This window comes from Clarias gariepinus, chromosome 16 (genome assembly GCF_024256425.1).
Source record: "Clarias gariepinus isolate MV-2021 ecotype Netherlands chromosome 16, CGAR_prim_01v2, whole genome shotgun sequence".
Classification (NCBI taxonomy): domain Eukaryota; kingdom Metazoa; phylum Chordata; class Actinopteri; order Siluriformes; family Clariidae; genus Clarias; species Clarias gariepinus.
The window spans coordinates 23994952-24017689 of NC_071115.1; the positions used below are offsets into that span (position 1 = coordinate 23994952).

The following is a 22738-nucleotide window of genomic DNA, read 5'->3' on the forward strand; positions in this document are numbered from 1 at the left end:
TGTTGCCTGACTACTGACTTAAAGCTGCTGATTGGAAAAAAGGAAGAAAATTTTATGCTTATAATGCTTCCGTTAAAATGTTTATTCACGTTTTAGACGTTAAATTTGTTTGTGTGCATGTACAAACAAACAAAATGTGAGGGGGAAAATCCATGATCCAAATCCTCAAATGTGACCTCATATACGATAACACCCCTCCCCTGGCTTGTTGCTCAGGTATGCTGTTGTCCAGAATGGCTCTATCATTACATAGACACCAAAACAGCATGTTCGTACGAGGAGTAAAGCAGAACGGCTGGGGTTTAAAGGGATTCTGAGGGACCTATGGAACTTAAAAAATTGTAAAAAAAAAAATAATAATAATAATAAATAAATAATAATAATTAATAAATAATAAAAATCTTTGTTGATTGCATAAAAATGTTTTGTCGAATGTATATTGTAGTCCCATAAATATGTACATTAGACTCACACCCATATGTGAGGCGTCCGTAAATGTCTTGTCATGACATTGGACGGAGACACTGTAGCATGTGCTGTCTTTTTTTCCCCCTTTTTACTGAAACTAATAAAGCCCAAACATGTTTTACTATAAGCCAGCTCCACAAAGACATGGTTTGCCAAGGTTGAAGTGAAAGAACCTGAAAGGCCTCGACCCGAATGAACGACTGGGATTAACGGTAATGCCAACTGAGTCCCAAGTCTCCTTAACTGACATTAGTGCCAGTCTGACCTCAATAACCCTCTCAATCTAGTGGTGGCTTTACACAAGAGTGGAGGTTATGATTGCAGCCAAGGACTACATCGAAAATGGGATGATCAACAGGCACATACGTACGAGTCTGATGGTCAGGAGTCCACATATAATGTATAACAACAGTTTAGTGTTTTAGTTAATGATAACTAACTAATGATGAGTTACCCATATAGCAAAATGAACAGCTAGCTTACCTGCCAATAGTAAAGTAGTTAAAGCTGGATAGAGAATACAACACAAACTTGCCATTGTTAAACATTAGTTAAGTTAGATAATTGGATTGGATGATAGTAATAGTAGAGTAAATATCTATGATGGGGAACTTTTATTAAATAAAAAATTAAGTTGTAAAAGACATGTAATTACAGTGGTGTGAAAAGTCTTTGCCCCCTTACTGTTTTCTTAGTTTTTTGCATGTTTGTCACACTTTAATGTTTCAGATCATCAAACAAATTTAAATATTAGTCAAAGATAACACAAGTAAACACATCATTCAGTTTTTAAATAAATGTTTTTATTATTAAGGGAAAATAAAATCCAAAACTACATAGCCCTGTGTGAAAAAGTGTTTGCCCCCTAAACCTAATAACTGGTTGGGCCACCCTTAGCAGCAACAATTGCAATCAAGTGTTTTCGATAACTTGCAATAAGTCTGTTACAGCACTGTGGAGGAATTTTGGTCCATCATCTTTGCAGAATTGTTGTAATTCAGAAACATTGGAGGGTTTTCGAGCATGAACCACCTTTTTAAGGGCACGCCACAGCATCTTAGTTGGATTCAGCTTGAGGTCATAAACAGATGGCCGGACATTCTCCTTCAGCATATTTTGGTGCACAACAGATTTCATGGTTCCATTTGTCACAGCAAGTCTTCTAGTTCCTGAAGCAGCAAAACAGCCCCAGACCATCACACTACCACCCCCATATTTTACTGTTGGTATAATGTTATTTTTCTGAAATGCGGTGTTGCTTTTACGCCACACATAATGGGACACACATCTTCCAAAAAGGCAAACTTTTGTCTTATCGGTTCACAGGGTATTTCCCCAAACGTCTTGGGGATCATCAAGATGTTTTCTGGCAAAACTGAGTTTGTGTTTATTTTGCTAAGCAGCGGTTTTCGTCTCTCACTGTGGTTTGGTGCAGTCACAAAGCTTTAAAAATAGCTTTATAACCTTTTTCAGAATGATAGATCTCAAATACTTCCTCTTTCATTTGTTTTTAAATTTCCTTAGATCTCAGCATGATGACTAGCTTTTGAAGTTTTTTTGGTCTACTTCACTTTGTCAGGCAGGTTCTATTTAAGTGATTTCTTGATTGCAAACGGGTGTGGCAGTAATCAGGCCTGGGTGTGGCTAGAGACATTGAACTAAGGTGTGATAAACCAGAGGTAAGTTACATTTAAACACAGGACCATGTACAGTAGTTTTGGATTTTGTTTTCCGTTAATGAGAAAACCCTAACTTAAAAACTGCATGGTGTGTTTACTTGTGTTATCTTTTCCTAATATTTACATTTTTTAATGATCTGAAACATTAAAGTCCAAATACATGCAAATTAAGTTGACTGACATTTCCATATTACATGTGGTGTGTGTGTGTGTGTGTGCCATGTGATGTATTGGCACCCTGTACCAATACACCTAGGGTGTACCTCAAAGGTTTTGCATGGCTGGTTTTTAAACCACTGATTAATTTTTTATTTTACTTAAAACAGAGATTTTTATCCAAAACAAAGGAAATCAGTTTTTTTCATATTAGGGAGTCCAAAAAAAATTAAGTATTATTTTATGTGATCATTAGTAAATTAGAAAATATTTTTCCCACAGATTCCTCAACATTACATGTAACTATAAATGAAAAACACAAGGCATATGTGACATTTATCAATATGTTAAAAAAACATATTAATCATTGCAAATCAGTGCCGTGAATGGAGAATTAAATGCTTTGGGATGTGCTGTGCTTTGGCAAATAATCGACTGGTTATTGGTATTGCTGCATCATTGATTGTTTTCCTGTAACAAAGCGCCCCCTTGTGTTTCATTGCTTACTTATACAATTGCGAGGTAGGGTGCTCGAACCTGATTGGCTCAAAGGTTGTGCTGTATTTTTTGATATAACAACAAAGCCTGTTCTGTCCATAACTTAATTATTAATCGTGTATGCATACCCCTTTATCCTGTACATTCTATAATACTTGTGGCACGAGGCAGTGTACGGGGTGCCGGGACAGGGCACACACTATGGGCAATTTTGGAACACCAATTAGACTAATGGGCATGTCTTTGGACTATGGGAGAAAACAGGAATACCCAGGGGAAACCCACTATGCAACATGCCAAGACCATACACGCAGACTCAAACCCAGATTTTGTAATTACAAAGCAACAGTTCTGACCACAAAGCCACCGTGCCACCTTTCTGGCCATAACACGAACTTTAATATTAAATGATGTATAATTCTTTCTGTTGCAATGTGTCATGCATAAGGGCTAGTTCAGCAGTTAAAAAAAAATTAAGATTAATAACAAGCATATTTTAAAATATATTGCAGCATATATATATATATATATATATATATATATATATATATATAGACTATATATATATATATATATATATATATATATATATATATATACATTCGCTAATGTTTTGTTGTTGTTGATTTTGCTTAGATTTATTATGTTATTGCTAACAGTGCCAGAGGAGAGCAGATTAGAATTTTTTTTTTTCATTTTGTCCTTGATTCAATATTTATCTGGCAGCATCGGCTCGCGCAGTCCCTTGGGGCGGAAATACTTTCGGCGGCGGAAATGACGGAGGTCGTAATAACTCTTCGCCTGCTGCTGACAGCAATGCCACGAATGTAAAAACAAACCAAAAAAAGACAATCGGTGCAAACGCTATTTTATGTGCCCAACCACCAGTGTCATGAATGACGCGTGCACATGTTCAGATCCGAAAACGTGATTTAAAAAAAATGATAAAATAAAAATGCAGCGGTGCGAAACCAAGTAAACAGAGCAGGCGGAGAGACCGGAAGCTCCGGGAGCGACAGGGTTAAAGCGAGCGCTGTGGTGAATGTGTAGAGCTCTACTGTAGTGCACCACACACAGCCAATGGGATGCGCGCGCTGCATGACTCGAGCGCGGATCTTTGGCGTGGATTCACGGGAATAAATCCGACACGAGTACGTTAGTACGCGGTATAAAACGCGATGGAGCTGCGCGCGGCGACTGATGGAGGAAAGGAGCTGCTGGAAAGGTTTGTGTTTTATACCGAGTGTGTGTGTGCGCGCGCGCGCGATGGGAGGGAGGGAGGAAAGGGAATTCGACATGGCGGCATTTGGCGCAAACAAAGACCGTATGTGTGTGTGTGTGTGTGAGAGAGAGAGAGAGAGAGACCCCAGAAATGTGCGTGTAATTCTGCCGGAAATCTTGGTGCTCGCGCGCTCTTGTCACGACAGGTTGCTTGTGTTGTGTTGTGTTGGTGCTCTGATGTGACATGACCATAGTGCACTCAGCTGTAATGCATTACAAGTCTTAAGCCAAGTTTTACTCCCCCAGGTAATTAATTATGTCACCAATTGTATGTGAGCAATACATTTATTAGTAATGCAATATTTCTCTTAGACTTGTTCGTGGATGTCACTGTACTTGTGTTCCTGGGTTTGGATTGAATGATGTAGTAATAATATCAGTTGGAATTATTGATAACAGCATTCAATTATACCACAGTTTTTGTAGTTGATGCATCCAATTCAGAAACTATGGCAGTAATGGTCAACTATGTACACCATACACAAGGATGAATGTTTCATAGGCGTGTTTATGTGGAAAGCACAAACCTTGATTTGTATAATAATAATTATTATTATAATAATATATTATATTTAATCAGCAAGTAATGAATTCATTGACCAAATAAAGGAATAATTCAGTCAAGTTACCAAACTGTACTTTGTACTCAAACGGTACTACTACTACTTTGGAGATGGAATCGCCAAAGATGTTATTCAATTAAATGTATTTATAAAGGGCTTTAAACTGTGGTTACTATCACAGCTTTATGGAATCAAAAAGAAAATTATGGAAATGAGTATGAAATATGTAAATCAAAATGATCAATTGTCTCGATAAACAAGCAGTGGGCGACGACATAAAAGAAAAGGGAAAGGAAAAACTCCCTGAGATGGCAACATGAGGAAACATTGAGAGGAATCAACAGGGAACCCATCCTCATTTGGGTGATATCAGATAGCAGAGATTGAGCTTATACTTTTGAGTCATACTTTGATGCTTTTTTGGTAAAGGACAATAATTAATATAGTTGCAAAGCAATGATGATCGAGCCCAAGCATCTGAGCCATCGCCGCCCAGGCGCACCAGAAAGACTGTTTGAATTCTTGTTGTAAGAAAATCAGCACACATGCTGCACATGTAATTTGTAATTATATATAATTGAGATTTTTTTGCCACTTTTTGCCATAGGTTTAAGGCCTGGTCACCGCTAAACCATTTAAGCTATCAGAAATCCCTTTGCAATTTAGCATCCTCAGGGACTAAGATCATAATAGCCCGGTTTGGTGATGATCGTAGGGCTGGGCGATATGGCTGAAAACTGTATCACGATATTAGTGTTTCATATCGGTCGATACCGATAATTATTGATTTTTATGACCCATTTAAAATAAGGACCAGGAGAAAAATATATTACATTTAAATGTTTTATATTAAACTTAACCTTCCCCTTATCATAGTGCCCTCAGTTAATAAGACAGAAATGTCAATAACCATGGAAAACTCAAATCACGGCAAGATCACGGGCAACCGAAAGCGGACCAGAAGACTAGCAGTTAGCCTTTGTAGCGTGGACGGTAAATCCAAATGCATAAATAGCGCGAACAGGCAGGATAACCACGCGAGTCATTCACAGAACTCTCACGCTGAGAGCAAGAGTTTACACAATTATACACGCTGTTGCGGGAGAGAGGTTGATTTTACGGCAGCTGCTTACGGGAGTGTAGTCCAGTGCGATACCATGCGGCAATGCTTTGTGCGTAATGCAGTGCAATGTGCGTGAGCGCGGAAATGTGAGATGAGCTGGAATATAGAGCCTGAACCTGTTTCCTTTTGTAGTTTTTGGTTTGATTTAAGTACGGATTCCAACCGGAAGTTTGTAATATCGCCTGACAACGTAGAAAATACTCGTTTGTCTTTCTCATCACTGCATGGGTATGAATTAATGGGCTGTTGTGCAGCCGCGAGAAACGACAAAATAAAGCGGAGAAGCTAACACCGCGTTTTAGCAGCACACACTCAATCAGGAATTGGACCCAAAATCAAAGCAAGCACCGGCGAAGCGTCGGAAACGACATGGACAGACTCAATGACTGAGCGAAGTGAAGTGCCATCTTGTCTCCTTTTATACTTCCTGAATCGTGACCATACTACTTCAGGGTCCTAGTGCCGGTCGCGGAGCGAGTGCGCATGACAGCAACCAAAGTAGCTTAGCAACCTCTGTTTTCTTTCGACAGAGAATAAAAAATTATCGAACGTTTTATTGAACACATTTTTTATTGATATCAATCACGTGTCTATCGCGATACATATCGTTATAGTTTTATCGCCCAGCCCTTGATGATCGTAAAATTCCCCAGGAGGAGCATATATCAAAGTTCATTGCGTGTGTTTTGCAAACAGCCCAAAATAACTGAGTTCATGTTGATTAGAGCCCATGACGTGCATAGCGAAAGTTGTTTACCGCAATGAGATCTAAATGTGTACCGAGTTTTACATGTATTTGCGTGTGTTTGAGCTGTGCACTCAATCATCCTAATGGCCGTAGATTCTAGAACTTGTGTGCTGATTCTCATGACTTTTTGAACATGTTAAGATCTTCAAATTGAATTTTTTTTATTTATTTTTTTTTTATTTAGGGCCCAAGCACCCTGCGCCATCGCCACCCAGGTGCACTATACAACCTGTGTTATTTGCACTTCACACACCATATAGGGCTGATATCAGCTTGGGCCCTAAATATTTCTCACGTCAAGTGTGTGTGTGTGTGTGGCATAGGGGCAATTTTTTATTTTAAGACCTCCAAAAAGCTGGTGTGTGTGTGTGTGTCACATGTGAGAGTCAGAGATGTCTTTCTGTGTGTGTTAACATTTGTGATGTATGAGTGTGTTTGTGTGTGTGAGGGAGTGAGAGCTGTGAGTGTGTATGTGTGTGATATGTAGAATAGGGTTGGGTATTGATTGGGGTTTTTTCGATACCGGTGCCAACTTGATACTTTTAAAACGGTACCAGTGCCAAAACGGTGCCTGAACCGATACTTTACAAAAGCCACAAAATGATGGTGGATGACTCAAGAATACATTTTTATTGAACAGAAAATAAAAAAAATTCTTCTTAGTCAAATTAGCCTTCTTTGCAATGGTAAATGGGGTCACTGTTGTAGTACTAGCTGGAAAGCCATAATTATAAACAGAATTAGCATTTTGCGATTTTACATTAGCCTACTACTAACCTGCGGAAAGGCTGCTGTCGTAATCATAATCTATGGACTCCTTTTTGCTACGGTTGGTATGACTGGGACTGGGGTCATCCACACCGATAGTCCCAGCTGTTGTCCGCAGGCTGTCAAACACGGTTTATCTTGCTGCTTTTAAGTTTATTCCGTGTGCCCTCAAATGTTTCATTGGATTTGACGTGTTTCCCCCTTTACACGTAACGGCTGTAAATCATTTGCTGCACGTCGCAGTGTCGGAATCCTTTCTTGTGAAATATAGCCACACTTTCGACCGTTTAGTTTTAGGCATTTTAACGAAAGTTGTTTAATTTAGCAAGCTAAGCTACCGGTAGACTTCCTGCTCCCGTCAGAGCAAGTGTAACGTTAGTTGCGGCATTCATGCGCATCTCGGATGGTCTCATTTCCTGATGATTTGTGCTTTTAATTTTTTTATCTAATCTAATAAACTTTTAATCTACAAAAATAACATGGACAGTAACATTACTGCAACAATGTTTTGGATTTGGATTATCAAAATTTTCCGAAGTTCTCAAGATTTTTCGAATTAAGGAAATAATTTATTTTTCCGATCATTTCTGACACCCCATGAATGCAGTATTTAAATTTTACTAGCCATCATGTGTGTTGATGAATCTGATACTTCTTAAAACTGCGTCATTCAATCGACAATTCAGGCATTTAAGTGGCACCGACATTTGCGTTCTGTTTCGGTCCGGTACATACCGGTTATATACAGTGGGGTGTGAAAAACTATTAGCCCCCTTCCTGATTTCTTATTCTTTTGCATGTTTGTCACACAAAATGTTTCTGATCATCAAACACATTTAACTATTAGTCAAAGGTAACACAAGTAAACACAAAATGCAGTTTTTAAATGATGGTTTTTATTATTTAGGGAGAAAAAAAATCCAAACCTACATGGCCCTGTGTGAAAAAGTAATTGCCCCCTGAACCTAATAACTGGTTGGGCCACCCTTAGCACCAATAACTGCAATCAAGCGTTTGCGATAACTTGCAACGAGTCTTTTACAGCGCTCTGGAGGAATTTTGGCCCACTCATCTTTGCAGAATTGTTGTAATTCAGCTTTATTTGAGGGTTTTCTAGCATGAACCGCCTTTGTAAGGTCATGCCACAACATCTCAATAGGATTCAGGTCAGGACTTTGACTAGGCCACTCCAAAGTCTTCATTTTGTTTTTCTTCAGCCATTCAGAGGTGGATTTGCTGGTGTGTTTTGGGTCATTGTCCTGCTGCAGCACCCAAGATCACTTCAGCTTGAGTTGACGAGCAGATGGCCGGTCATTCTCCTTCAGGATTTTTTGGTAGACAGTAGAATTCATGGTTCCATCTATCACAGCAAGCCTTCCAGGTCCTGAAGCAGCAAAACAACCCCAGACCATCACACTACCACCACCATATTTTACTGTTGGTATGGTGTTCTTTTTCTGAAATGCTGTGTTACTTTTACGCCAGATGTAACGGGACACGCACCTTCCAATAAGTTCAAATTTTGTCTCGTCGGTCCACAAGGTATTTTCCCAAAAGTCTTGGCAATCATTGAGATGTTTTTTAGCAAAATTAAGACGAGCCTTAATGTTCTTTTTGCTTAAAAGTGTTTTGCGCCTTGGAAATCTGCCATGCAGGCCGTTTTTGCCCAGTCTCTTTCTTATGGTGGAGTCGTGAACACTGACCTTAATTGAGGCAAGTGAGGCCTGCAGTTGTTTAGATGTTGTCCTGGGGTCTTTTGTGGCCTCTCGGATGAGTTGTCTCTGCGCTCTTGGGGTAATTTTGGTCGGCCGGCCACTCCTGGGAAGGTTCACCACTGTTCCATGTTTTTGCCATTTGTGGATAATGGCTCTCACTGTGGTTCGCTAGAGTCCCAAAGCTTTAGAAATGGCTTTATAACCTTTACCAGACTGATAGATCTCAATTACTTTTGTTCTCATTTGTTCCTGAATTTTTTTGGATCTTGGCATGATGTCTAGCTTTTGAGGTGCTTTCGGTCTACTTCTCTGTGTCCGGTAGCTCCTATTTAAGTGATTTCTTGATTGAAACAGGTGTGGCAGTAATCAGGCCTGGGGGTGACTACAGAAATTGATAAACCACAGTTAAGTTATTTTTTAACAAGAGGGGCAATCACTTTTTCACACAGGGCCGTATTGGCACCAGTTTTCGGTACCCAACCCTAGTGTAGAATCGGCCGCAGATGCTGGAAAATAAGCATCAGACCATGATGTTACTCAATGTGATGTCACTGAACGTGATGTCACTGAAGATGTTACTGAATATAATCCCACTTAATATAATGCTGCACAGAAAGGTATTAATCACTTTTTAGCGTGAGTGTAGACAACGTCATGGCTGACCTGTTTGAGATATCCAAAATCCCTCTACAACTTTGCATCCTCAGTGTCTTTAGATCGCACAAACCTGCTTCGTCCAGCGATCGTATAAATCCTCTAGGGGAAGTTCATTAAATCCATTGTGTGAATTTTGAAAACAACCCAAAATAACTGATATCTGTTGAGTAGAGTCCATGGCATGCATAGTGAAAGTTGTTCCTTTCAATGAGATCTAAAAGTGTACCAAGTTTTACATGTATATGTGCATGTATGAGCTGTGCAGCAAAATCTCCCATGAGATAAGCACGATAAGACCCTCCCCCAAAAGCCCAGATACTGGGAAAAAAATCCTTAGAAAAACAATAGGTGCCTTTACACACTACGACGTCATAGGGCTATTGTCATAGTGCTTGGACCCTTAAAAAAAATAAATAGTTGCAAAGCACAATGATCAGGCCCATGCACCTGTGCCATCGCCACCCAGGCACACCACACAACCTATGTGCTTTTTGAGCATGTTAAGGCCTTCAAAATGCCCCGGTTCTTGAAAAAAAGCATCTGTGATGTGACTCATTGTGATGTGACTCATTGTGATGTGACTCATTGTGATGTGACTCATTGTGATGTGACTCATTGTGATGTAATTCAGGAAGCTATTAGCCGCTTCCGGGATGTTTAAGGCATTGCCATGGCTAAACGCTTGAGATATCAAAAATCCCTTCGCAATTTTGCATTCTTAATGTCTTGAGATCATACTAGCCCAGTTTGGTGCCGATTGTATAAATGCCCGAGGAGGAGTATATTAAAATCTATTGGGTGCACTTTGCCAACATCCTGAAAAAAATGGACTTTCTTTTGAATAGAGCCCGTGGTATGCATAGCGAAAGATGTTCAGCTCAATGAGATCTGCTGTTTGGGGTGGGGGGAGCATTGGATGACTGGGCCCAAGCACCTGCGGCAAATGCATTTAAGGGTATACACAATACCGTTATGATAAAATATATTAAATAACTATATAATTATATATAACTAAGGAGGTAAGTTTAAGGCATTGCCATGGCTGAACCATTTGAGATTCCTTCCAAATTTTGAATCATCAATATCTTTATCATAGTGGCCCGGTTAAGTGGCAGTCGTAAAAATTCCCTAGGATCAATTCTTCCCTGTGTAGCAGTAAAGTTATAAAAAGCAGTAATGTGTAACACCAACATAAGACAAAACACGAGAAGATGGGTGGGTTGGGTTAATTTGTAAATAATGGAAGTAGATCGCACCATCAGCAACTTTTATGTCATAATGTGGGCATGTCGTAGGTGTTTCTCACTGACTCCAACAGTGGGCACCATCATTGCCTGGTGTAGCAGTGTATGTAAAGCTAAAATAAGTGAAATGATGGAGCTGAAGTCATTCGACAAGGAACTACTGTGACACGATCCTAGTATGACATCACATTATGCATCACCTTACAGTCTCTAATGGAGCGAAGGTACAGACTCAACATACAAGCACCATCTGTGACACAGAAAATCGCCACCTCCCAGTCTCTACTATGATGTAACTATGATGTAACAGTATAGGGTCTGTGTATAAAAACCTGTGTGTAAGAGACTGCAGTAACATGTGAGACAGGGAAGCGCATCAGCTGCTGGTCATCTCAGGGACACTGATGGTATGATGATACCGCTCTTTACTTATACGCAGGACTGATCACTTAAATCGGAGTTACTTGATGTTTGATTTAATTACGTAGTCAGTACAAGAGAAAAGCAGTAACTTATGTTATGCTATAATTGCTATGTAAGTGTTTGCATGTTTTCTCAATAAATGTAATATGATGTTGTGTATTGCATGTTTCCTAAATGGTTTATGGAATAGTATGTGTTAAGCTTAGTTAAATAATTTTGTTGTATTTGTTTACCTTTTATTTAATTTTTTTTTTAGAAGTAGTGATTTAACTATTATTTATCTGAAATAGTGATGTACCTTTTTTGTGGTTTTACATTTAGTTGAATCCACTTTGAACAATTGTTGTGTAACCTGCAAAGCTGTCAGACACAAGAATTAAAAAGTGATTCCAGAGTTGATCCTCATGCCCCCTGTAATTGGCTAATAGCTTTTTTCGAGTTTTAAACAGATGCTGATGTGAAAATTTCCAGATAACTCGACTATTCCCATTTTTTAATGAATTTCTTTTATTTTTGTGAAGCTGCTTTGAGACAATGACTATTGTTAAAAGCGCTATATAAATAAAATTGAATTGAATTGAATAACTCGGTGTAGCGGGCGTCCCTCACTGTGTATCAGTAGGCGTTGTCATCAAATGTAAGAGTAGACCACATCATCACCTTGCTTGTCATACTGTGCAGTAATATCATGACCATTAGTAATATCAAGTACATCATGACCAGGTTACCATGAAAAAGGTCAAGGCAGTAAACAGCATCATCAACTATTATGTCATACTGTGAATGTGTTATAGGTGTTTCTCAATGACTGTAACAGTAGGCAACGTCATTGACAACTGGAGTCAGGATCTGCATGCAGACAGAGCAACAAATACCAATCTGCTGTGTCAGTAAAGACTTGAGAACAAAGTACTTTGTGATTCCTGGTTTTCTACAACGTGCTATTATTAACTTTAAAATGAAGTCTGTTCGTTTACTTTCCTGGGTCACTGATTATGGAAGAAAGTATTAATGACATTTATAAGGAAGATTGGCCTGGAAAATGGAATGGGCTTTTTTTTAAAGATCCAGGATGTCAGGAAGAAGGGGTACAGTGACACCAATAGTTGGTTGTAATGCAAGTTCCTGGATGCCACATGCTATAAAACAAGAAACAAAAACCAAGAATAAATATTGTTGTAAGCAACGATGAGCGGGCCCAAGCATCCTTCTGCATTGCCACCCCGGTGCTCCAGAAAGAAAATGGGCACACATGGCACATGCATTTAAAGGGGACATACAAATACCATTATGACACAAGTTTAGAAAAGGGGGAATCCTATTTTTTTATGGTTAGATCTCCAAAAAGCCCAAGATGATAGAAAAAGGCCATACTGATTTTTCTCAATGTGATGTCACTTAATATAATGTCACTCAATATAATGCCACACAGAAAGTTATTAACTCTTTTTCAGCATAAGTTTGAGGCATCGTCAAAGCTGACCGATTTGAAAAAGCAAAAATCCCTTTACAATTTTGTATCCTCAATGTCTTTAAATCGCAAAGATAATAGGTTTATAATTTCTGAAGCAAAAATAACTGACTTCCTGTTGAGTTGAGCCCATGACGTGCAATGCGGAAGTTATTTGGCTCAATGAGCTCTAAATCGTGTATTGGAATTTGCGTGCATACATGCAAGTGTGTATGATCTATACAGCAAAATCTCTCAGGCATCCTAATGGCAGCAGATTCCAATCTGTCTGCTAATTTTCATAGTTTTTGAGCATGTTAAGACCCCTTGTAAAAGCCTCAAATGAAGAAAAAAGGAAAACAATAGGGCCCATCACACACTATGATAACATAGGGCTGATGTCATAGTGTTTGGACCATAATAATCATTTGCCGCAAGATTGGAGCAGTGTGAGGAGTGGCGGTGGTTTGACCGCACACACCATACGCGGGCGGAGCCGGAGCCCTAGTTTCTAATACTGTAATATTAACGCGTGCATATTTGACTAGTGAATCCCAATCATGTAGAGGGTATGGTAATTGTAAGATAATGACACAGAGTCAATTAAGAGCTAGCCATCCCCTCAAAAGATCTTAGTTCTTTTGCTTAGGCTCACAAAATTATGCACAACCGTATGCAAATAAAGTGCACAATGTATGTTAAAAAATGCTAGTTTTATCTGAAATGACCTGATTTAATTTTTAACCCTATTTCTGTTTTTTTTTTTTCTGTTTGTAGAAAGCTGAGAAAGTGATTAGAATCCTGAATATACACTTTTGATTTCATCGGAAGGAAGATGTTGCTGTAGTTTGATTTTAACAGAGATATCAAATCCTGTAAAATAAATTTCAATGAATTACTTCAGTGGAGAAGCTTAAAGTTGACAACTCATAGTTACCATAGTGTGAATGAACGAAGCTAGTATTGACGTGCACATGAAGAAATGCTTTGTGTTGTCTAGCAATGCCTAGCCCTGTGCGAGTTCAATAGCTAAGTCAGTCAACAGGAATAGGGTTCAGCATGGAAAATGAACATGCAAAGAGAAAAATGCATGTTGTGTTGGTTATATAAATTTCTTGCAACGTTATGAACCAGACTTGACCCGAACAGATAAAGAGACAAAGTAGTCATTACAAAATAGCAGCATAGCTAACAACAGGATTGTAGAAATGTATCACCACTTTTATGGGTTATACTTGGCATAAGCGACAATTGTTTTGCAAAATTTGCTCAATCTAAATTAGCACGCTAAGGAACGTATCAAATTTGAGTGAAGAGTGTGCAGAAAGCCACAATGCATTGTAATCTACCCTGAAACTATACTATGATATATTTAAATCTTTAATTCCCACTCTTAGTGCTGATTCATATTATGCTTCACTATTGTGTTTCATAGTTTGAACTAAATCTCTATGTGAATAGGTTCAGGTTTGTTTTGCAACCACTGGAAGAGCTTGTTTAATGATAATAGGCTAATCCATTATCCAGAACAGTATACAAAGCGTGACAACTGACGTATCTCAAAAAAGCAGAAACCAAACAGAGAAGCGCACTTCTGATTTTTAAAGGCTGATTGAATTCGGAGCTGATTTAATTTTAGATACTTCAGCATAATGAAACGGTGTCTTTATTTGTAGTTTAAAACTTACTAAAAGTTACTAAAATAAATACCTAATGGTTATTACAGCACAGGCAGACCTGGGTATCATGCAAATTCCCAAAGTCAGACAAACAAATGTAAAGCCTGTACATGTAGAACACTTGTGGAAATTGTGTGGGAAACAAATTAGGATCACCGGCACTAGGAAGTCAGGGCCAGTGGTAAAAAGTCTCTGTACAGCAGCACTAACATGCAATCTCACAGAAAAGCAATGATTTTCAAGGGAATATTTACTGTATGTAAAGACAGGGATGACGGCACAATTGAGCCAAACCAGACATGAGGAGACAAAACATGATTAGATAAGGCAACAGGAGCCTTAACAAGGTCAGGGACTGATGTCTGGGGTGTTCAAGTTCATCACCTTGGTCGAGATGCTGGAACAAGTTGATTAATTTATACATTATTTATATTAGACTTATCCAAAATGTGTATATATACTTATATAATTTTCTTACTAGGGCTGGACCAGAATATTTGAATATTTGTTTGGCGGGATGGCATTCGATTTTTTGTTTTGAGATTCGAATATTTGGAAAAAGAGAAAAAAACCTAATTTAACCCGTGACTTCGATCCCTGCAAAACGGTTCTTATTCGCGCTTAAATGACTAGCTCTTGCGGCAAACTTGTGTCATGCACACTCGGTCCGCGACCGGCACTAGGACCCGGAAATAATACAAACAGAAAGCATGAAAGGAGACAAGATGGCGCGGCACATCGCTCAGTCATTGAGTTTGCCCATGTCGCTTCGGACACTTTTGCCGAGTGTGTGTTAATAGGACGCAGGTTAAATTGTGTTTATCCCTTGCTCCCTATTCGAGAGACTCCTTAAAACAATTGCGTGGTTATCCTGCCTACTCATGTTACTCCGCGTTTGGGTTTACCATCCACGCTACAAAGGGCTAACCGCTAAAGCTACTTCTTCTGGTCTACTCAGGTTAGTTCATGACAACTTGCCTGTATCCATATTACACAAAAATGCACTCCCTTGCGTCCGCAGCAGTTGGATGAACTGTTCTCGACATAAAAATGCAACAGACAGACACACAGAGATTCCTGCCTAAGAATATATTCAGCCCCCTCCCACCGAAGCTTCGAGTATTCGATGTTGATCACTACCGAATACTCGAAGCTCAAAAAATGGTATTCGGACCAGCCCTATTTCTTACCATTATTTATGTTTTATGGTTGGTTGTAAAATATTGCAGTTCCGCTTTAATCCTACAGGTGGTGCACTCTAAGCTAGTCACTCATTGGCAGGCAGCACAGCATCCTGTGTGGAAGTTTAAGCTAAGTTTGTTTAGAATTGTAACGAAATCTAAAAAATATAATATTGAGTCTGGATATTTACAAAATTGTAATACTTATAGAATCATATTACAAATCGAATCAGCACATGGATTCTTATTGTTTTTTTAGATAAAAATCAGGAAATCCACCAAATTTAAAGGTGTGTCCAAGTTATCTTTGAAATTTAATGTCTTTTGTTTAGTTTGTGTTTTGGCTTTAGCAGTAATGTTGCAGCACTGTCATTGTCAAGTGTGTGCCATAGTATTGAAGGACCCCAAAGAGCCCATAAAGGAAAAGAAGACGACTGTCTGCACAATAAAATGTATTGGCAGTTTATTAGAATCTTTATATGCAATAGCATTTGACTTTTTGAGCATGTTGTACTACCGTTGAAAAAAGGAAATGAAAAAGAACGTACTACCAAAGCGTCATGACTTTGAAGCTGAATAAACTCACATTCAACAGCAATTCACCACATTTGTTGTACTAGCAACATCAGCCCAATGTAGAGAGTCATTCTATATGCGTTCAACCGTCATAGAACAGCAGCAGGGAAATCGGAGCGCGCGCTTTAGGTTTGGGGCGTTCAATTTGCACATTGTCTTGTTCATGACTGGACGTGGTTTCTATGTCCCAATTCCATTGCAATTCCATTTTATTTTATTGTATTTAAATTTTTGTTATTTGTAATTAATGTAAATTTATTACAGCTAAAAGTTTTATATGTATATTTTTATATTTTTATATTTGTAAAATCTGTTTTTTTATTTCATAATTTATATTCCTATTGAAAACTCTTTTATTTTTCCTATTTTTTTAGGTCATCGGCGGTCATATAAGCATTTCATTGCATATCATACTGTGCATGACTGTGTATGTGACAAATAAAATTTTTATTTAAAGTTTTTCTATGTATATTTTTATATATTAAGGAGTAGATAAGAGTTCTGTTCTTGTTGTACTCTGGGGTAGTATCAAGAATTAGTATTTTCAATGGTATCAGCAGGTATCTGTACTGTAGAACTTGGGGGAAAAAATTGGATCCCTGTTTGAGAGTAAGGCAACCCTAACTACGTAAATCCATCACTGTTAATAGTAACTAAGAGAGTCTAAATGACAGTCTCACTAGATGTTGCGTTTAATACAAACCAACCAAAAGTAAAAAAGTAGGTAATTATTTTTAACAAAGTTGGACAATTACCTTAAATGAATCATGACTTTTTTTTCTTTTTTTCCTCATTGTTTAGGTCTGTTACAGCTGTCTACTCCCACAAATGGATCATTCATCTACTTTAAAAGCACTGACTATAAAAGTGTTTTGGCTTTTTTCTGCATAAAGGTTCTAACCATGAATTCAAGTAGCTTACAACAAAATTTCATCTTGTTCCTTGAAAAAGCAAAAGAGTTTAAAGATGCATCCAAAAACATTAATGAGCGTCTCTGTTGTGACAAATGCCGCTTTTCAACCAAAGACACTGCCCTGTTTGAAAGGCATGTATCTCAACACAAGGAAGTGACCTTTTCCTGTACTATCTGCAACCACATCTCATACTCAAGAGTTGAATCACAGCGACACCTTGTTAAACACAAAGGCTCGTTTCCCTACAAGTGTAACTGGTGCCCTTATGGAGCAGTCAGGAGGGACTACATGGTAAAACACATTCAGAGGATACACGGGAAGTCTGCAGATGGGATCTTCATGGCTGATTGTACTAAAACAATTGAAGGGACTAAAGGTCCTTGCCTGTCCACTCCAAGAACTTTGGGCGGACCTTCGAATGATGCAAAGGTTGTAAGCCATTCATCAGGAAATATGCCCAGTCTACTTTGCAGTGCAGGTAAGACGAGACCTAGTGCACCATATCATGTTACAAGTACAACTTGCAGTCTACCCATCAAGCCTCAACCTTGCATTGTACCCAGCACTACTAACACAGTATGTACACAAGGAATTTTTAATCCACCAAGCATCACTGTTAAAGAAGTATTGTGTCTATCTACTCCAAGAACTTTGGGCGGAACTTCTAATGATGTAAAGGTTGTGAGCCATTCGGCAGGACATATGCCCAGCACTACTAACACAGTATGTACACAAGGAATTTTTAATCCACCAAGCATGACTGTTAAAGAAGTACTGTGCCTGTCTACTCCAAGAACTGTAGGTGGACCTTCAAATGATGTAACGATTGTGAGCCATTCATCAGGAAATATGCCCAGCACTACAAACACAATATGTACACAAGGAATTTTTAATCCACCAGCCATGACTGTTAAAGAACTATTTCCAACAGTGGGTAAAACGATAGAGTATATTCAAAAAATGACTGAAAAATCTTCATTGGGAAAAAATGCTGTAACAAGTGCACTTCCCAGAGTTCACGTTGGCATAGCCGGAGATCGTGCAGTTCAACAAAAGTTACCGCTACAGAGTCAAGTGGTAGGTTCTACAGAGAAGACGGTAGTTCAGTCCAAAATAATTCCAAAAATTCAAGTTGGACTTCCAGTCAGTAATAATAACCATCTGAAAACACTTCTCAGCAACCAGCGTGAAGCTCCTGTAGCGCAAAAGTCAGTTACTTCTGCAACTGTACAAAATATTCCCGTGGCACATGTAGTACAGAGGTCTGCTCCATCTTCAGCAAATACCACTACCCCTGTTGAACGATTTCGACAGGTAGTACCAACCATAAATCGTGGGGCTCAAGCAACAGGAAAAAAAAGTCAACACAAGACGAGACCCAATATCCTTGTCAGGACACCACATATGACTCTTGAATCAAGTGCAAAGTCAGGTGTTCAACCAGGATTGTTGGCACCCTCAAACCAGCCTATCCAACACAACAGACCCTTGATGATACCAGGTTCAGAAGAGAGAAACCCTCCCCGGTCCAGTGTTCAAGTGGAATTGCTAGCACCTTTAAACCAGCCCATACAGCACAACAAACCCTTAACTGTATCGTGTCCCGAAGAGATTACAATTCCTGCTGGATGCCTTGTTGAATTGGTGGAAGTAAAAAATGTCAATGGCACGCGAGAATTGGAGCTTCGGCTAGTACCGCAGCAGCTCCCTGGTCCTCAGCCGGAAGACTTAAAAAACTCCACTATAGCTGCTACGGCAAGCAGATTGTCATTTAAATGTAGGGTTGCTACAGATGATAATCAACAGACAAATGTGAACCAGGAAATGGTGCCTAAGGCAAATGCCATTTCTGAGCATCTGGTACAGGAATCACATATAAAGAAATTTTCCTCAGATAACAAGTTAAATGTAAAAAATGAAGCTGAGGTGAACGAGAGAGTGCAATGTTCTAGGAAGAATGGGGCACCAGCATCAGGATCTTTAAGTAAATGGTTGCATGCTCCTATCTCAAAATCTATGGTATCTAACCCTTCAGAAGCATACAAGTTTACGCAACAACTGTGTTCCGGACACAAAAGTGTTGCAACAGACCCTGTTAAGCCACTGTCGCACATGCACTGCACAGTTAAAAACATTTCTCCAAATGGAAGTAACAAGAACCTTACAGTTGAAAGTCTTAAATATGAGCTTAGAGCTGCTGAACCATCATCCAACAAAATGGAAGATGCAGAATTGAGTCATCAAGGTCTCCCTGTCATTTCATCTGTATTTTCATTATGCCCCATTCCTCAAAATACTTCAAACCATATTCACACCAGAGAGGCAGAGGCAAGGATATCAGTAGTTCCAGCATCAAGTGAAAGCATAAAAACCGCAGGCAACCCAAAATTCTGTAGACCTACAATGAAAACAGAGGATGATGCAAGATTGTTGCCTGAAAGTGTTCAGAAATGTGGTCAATCTACCAAGCGGAATGATGATATTTTAGAAGAACCCAAGGCACCTGAAAGTATAGTGAAAGAGAAGTTTAATGCTATGGGCATGAAGACATTGACAAATGATGAGCAGGAAAAAATGACACCAGAATCTTTAACCAATGCTCTCCAGACAGATCCATCATCAAATGTGAGCACTTCATCAGTGAGCAAGAATGACTGTTCCTCAAAACCTGAAAAAATAGAGAAAACACAGTTGGATTCAGAGAAGAGCTTGCCCACAAAGAGCGACAGTCCTGTCACTTCGTCCATGAATCCCATAGTATCTTTGATCCGAATCCCGAACTTGGAATTATTTTCCGTCTCTGAATCTGTGAATAAAGTTCAAGAGAAACGGGATGGCGAGGAAAGCGTAACAGCTCGTCCTGTTATGTGCTGCACATCAAACCAGCAAAACCTACAAGAAAAAACCATTAAGTTGGTTTTAAAAAGAAAATGGTCTGAAACAAAAACTGATGAAGACCCAAGGTTAGACTTAGTATGCAATGATCTACCACCCACAAACAAAAAAGCTAAGAAAGTTAAGAGGGCAAAAAAACACAAGTCCTCCAAAGAACAGCAGTTGTTGGGGAATGGAACAATGTTCTTAATGCCTCTAAAAGATGATCAACTAGTCAAACTTCCAGGACCGAATCAACCTGTGGTTGTCCTGAACCATCCAAATCCACTAGTTCATGTGTTCAGTGTAGAAGGTCAGACTTTAAATGATCAGCACCCCAGGAAATCAGTTTCTGACCTCAGTAATCCAGATGGAGTCACTCTGTGCAAACCTGAGAGGACGTGTCCTGCGTTTAAACTGACACTGAAAAAAGTCCAAGGACAGATGTACCAGGTTACCGAGCTTCTTGTCAAAGGCGTCTCTGAAAGGACAATGTCTGACAAATTTTAGCAGACTGTTCATTTTGTGTTTCTCTTCAATCTGCACATCATTTGTAGTGTTTTACGTACCCACTCTGAAGGCTAGATGGAGATGCTACAGTTGGAGCAATGTCGGGCTGTAATTGGGTTTTCCAAAAACAGTATTGAAATTCAGTGAAATACTTTTTGCAGTATTTTTACATAATACACTCTCATTGAATTTTTTTATAATGGGGAGATGACACTTTTCCTGACATATCAGTTGTTATTTAATGTTATTCAAAATCTACTCCAAGGATTTAAAATTCCTAATCTGGATCTAAAGTAACTTGTACAGAACAATCTTTTTTGTATGTATAAAGGTTTAAAAAATGTTTTTGTACATTTTTACCAGTGTTCAACATCAGATATTAATCCAACAACACTTTTTTTTTTAACCTGGAGACTTGCCTCATCTTAGATGTTTAAGCACTCCCTAAATGCTTTATATGTATAAAAGACGTATGAATCCTATTTTGTCCAATGTGCCAACATTAATATTGATTGAATAGAATTAATTGAATTTTTCATTGATGTCAGTGTGTCATCAGAGCGTTTCGAAACCTCTTGGACAGTAGTAAATGCTATAGCAAACTGCCGTATCGCCATTTCCAGATCTTATTCTCACTGCATACTTTTTAATGAACCTAATGCTACATTAATGGATGCGTGTTTTTTTATTATGATTGCTAAACACCTCCCTAAACACATTACACGTTACACCAGTAACACTTGAGTTTTTTGTTAGTGATGCACCAATATCTTTACACAGTGAAATTGATCAGCCAAATCCACACTATACTATTAAATAGCAGAATAATCTCAATAATATCATTGAAATATGGAAGTAAAACTATTAGATTTTTTACACAGACATTGTTTCCCAAGGACTTTTGCACTAAGCTTTGAATAATCACTTCTAAACATTCTGATTAATATGTAGACATGTAATAATAAATTATTTTTATCTTTTTTTTATTAGTTTTATTGTATGTCCTGTCGTGTGGAGGCATTTCTTGGATAAACCTGTGATTTTTCCTTAACTTGTATTTTTTTAAATAATTGCTATTAATTCGTTATTAAACAGTACCATGCAGAAGATGACAGTTTTCCTATGACAGCATATCTGTTTTTTTTTTCTTACTCTTACCACAGTAGTTTGCCAGTGCTAATTGATTTTGCGTCAGTTATCACCAGCAAATTTCTCACCAGCCTCTTGAGCTTTTTTCCCTCTTGAAGTTATTTGCCTTAAAATGTCTGACCAATCATATTTGATTTGATAAATCAGCCAAGTTGTAGTATAAATTGTATCGAATTACATCTCGGAGATATTGTCGCCATGAATGAAATATCTCAAATCGGAGTCTGTGAGGCCTCAAAAACTTTCTAAAGTCTGCAAGTCAGTGGTTAGATGTTAAGTCATCAAATAAAGCATAAAGTATGCTAAATTTTATGTTTGGTATTTATGTATTTTTTTTTTTTTAACACAGGTCTAAATTTTGAAAGGATTTGTTGGCATAGTTATCTCAGAATTTAAACCAGTATCTGATTTAAATGAAAGTTGTCATCATGTCTCATGTGTCAGCTGCGCATAATGAAAAATGGAGGACTGCAGCAGTGCAATGCAAGTATGAATGAAACACTAACTTTATGTTCATCATAAGTAGATATAAGTGTAAGAAACTTTTTTCCATCCACACTTGTAAATGGTAATGGTTGATAAACAGTAAATGGGCAAGAATTTGCTTCATTACCATTTTTTTTTTTTTTTTTTATTAAAAATTTTAAACTATTTAAAAATAAAAGCTACCAGGGTTGTTTACTGGTAAACACTGTTTTGGGGGGAAAATGTAACCATGAAGCAACTTTATTTTTGTAAAATAATGTCAATAATGTAATTAAAATATGTAAGTAAAAGTATTTGAATTTTTTGATACAAATACACGTGTTACAAAATGCCCCATGACCGAGTGTGTCTGTAAAATCCAGCATGTCCAGTTTAAAGGGCTAATAAATGATTTGTGCATTTTCCATCCGTGCATTGACTGATCTGTATATACTGTATGTATATAGAATGTCAGATAAACAGCTCAAAACCTGAAGCAATCCTTGTTGGCATGCCCTCACCAAGTCCATCAATCTCATATAACCCACATCACCTCCTCTGGACATAGCGTACCTTTATTCTCCTCAGTGTCTAATTTGTTATCAGTCGAGGCAGGC

The 22738-nt window shown here is 38.4% G+C and overlaps 1 protein-coding gene across 1 annotated transcript; it reads left to right on the top strand.

Annotated features, from left to right (window-relative positions):
- The first annotated feature begins 3644 nt into the window (after window positions 1–3644).
- LOC128544057 (uncharacterized) lies at window positions 3645–21595 on the top strand. Its single transcript, XM_053514002.1, has 2 exons — window positions 3645–4026; window positions 17011–21595. Exons 1-2 carry the CDS (start codon window positions 4002–4004, stop codon window positions 20505–20507), a joined length of 3522 nt encoding a protein of 1173 aa, XP_053369977.1. The 5' UTR covers window positions 3645–4001; the 3' UTR covers window positions 20508–21595.
- The last annotated feature ends 1143 nt before the right edge of the window (window positions 21596–22738 follow it).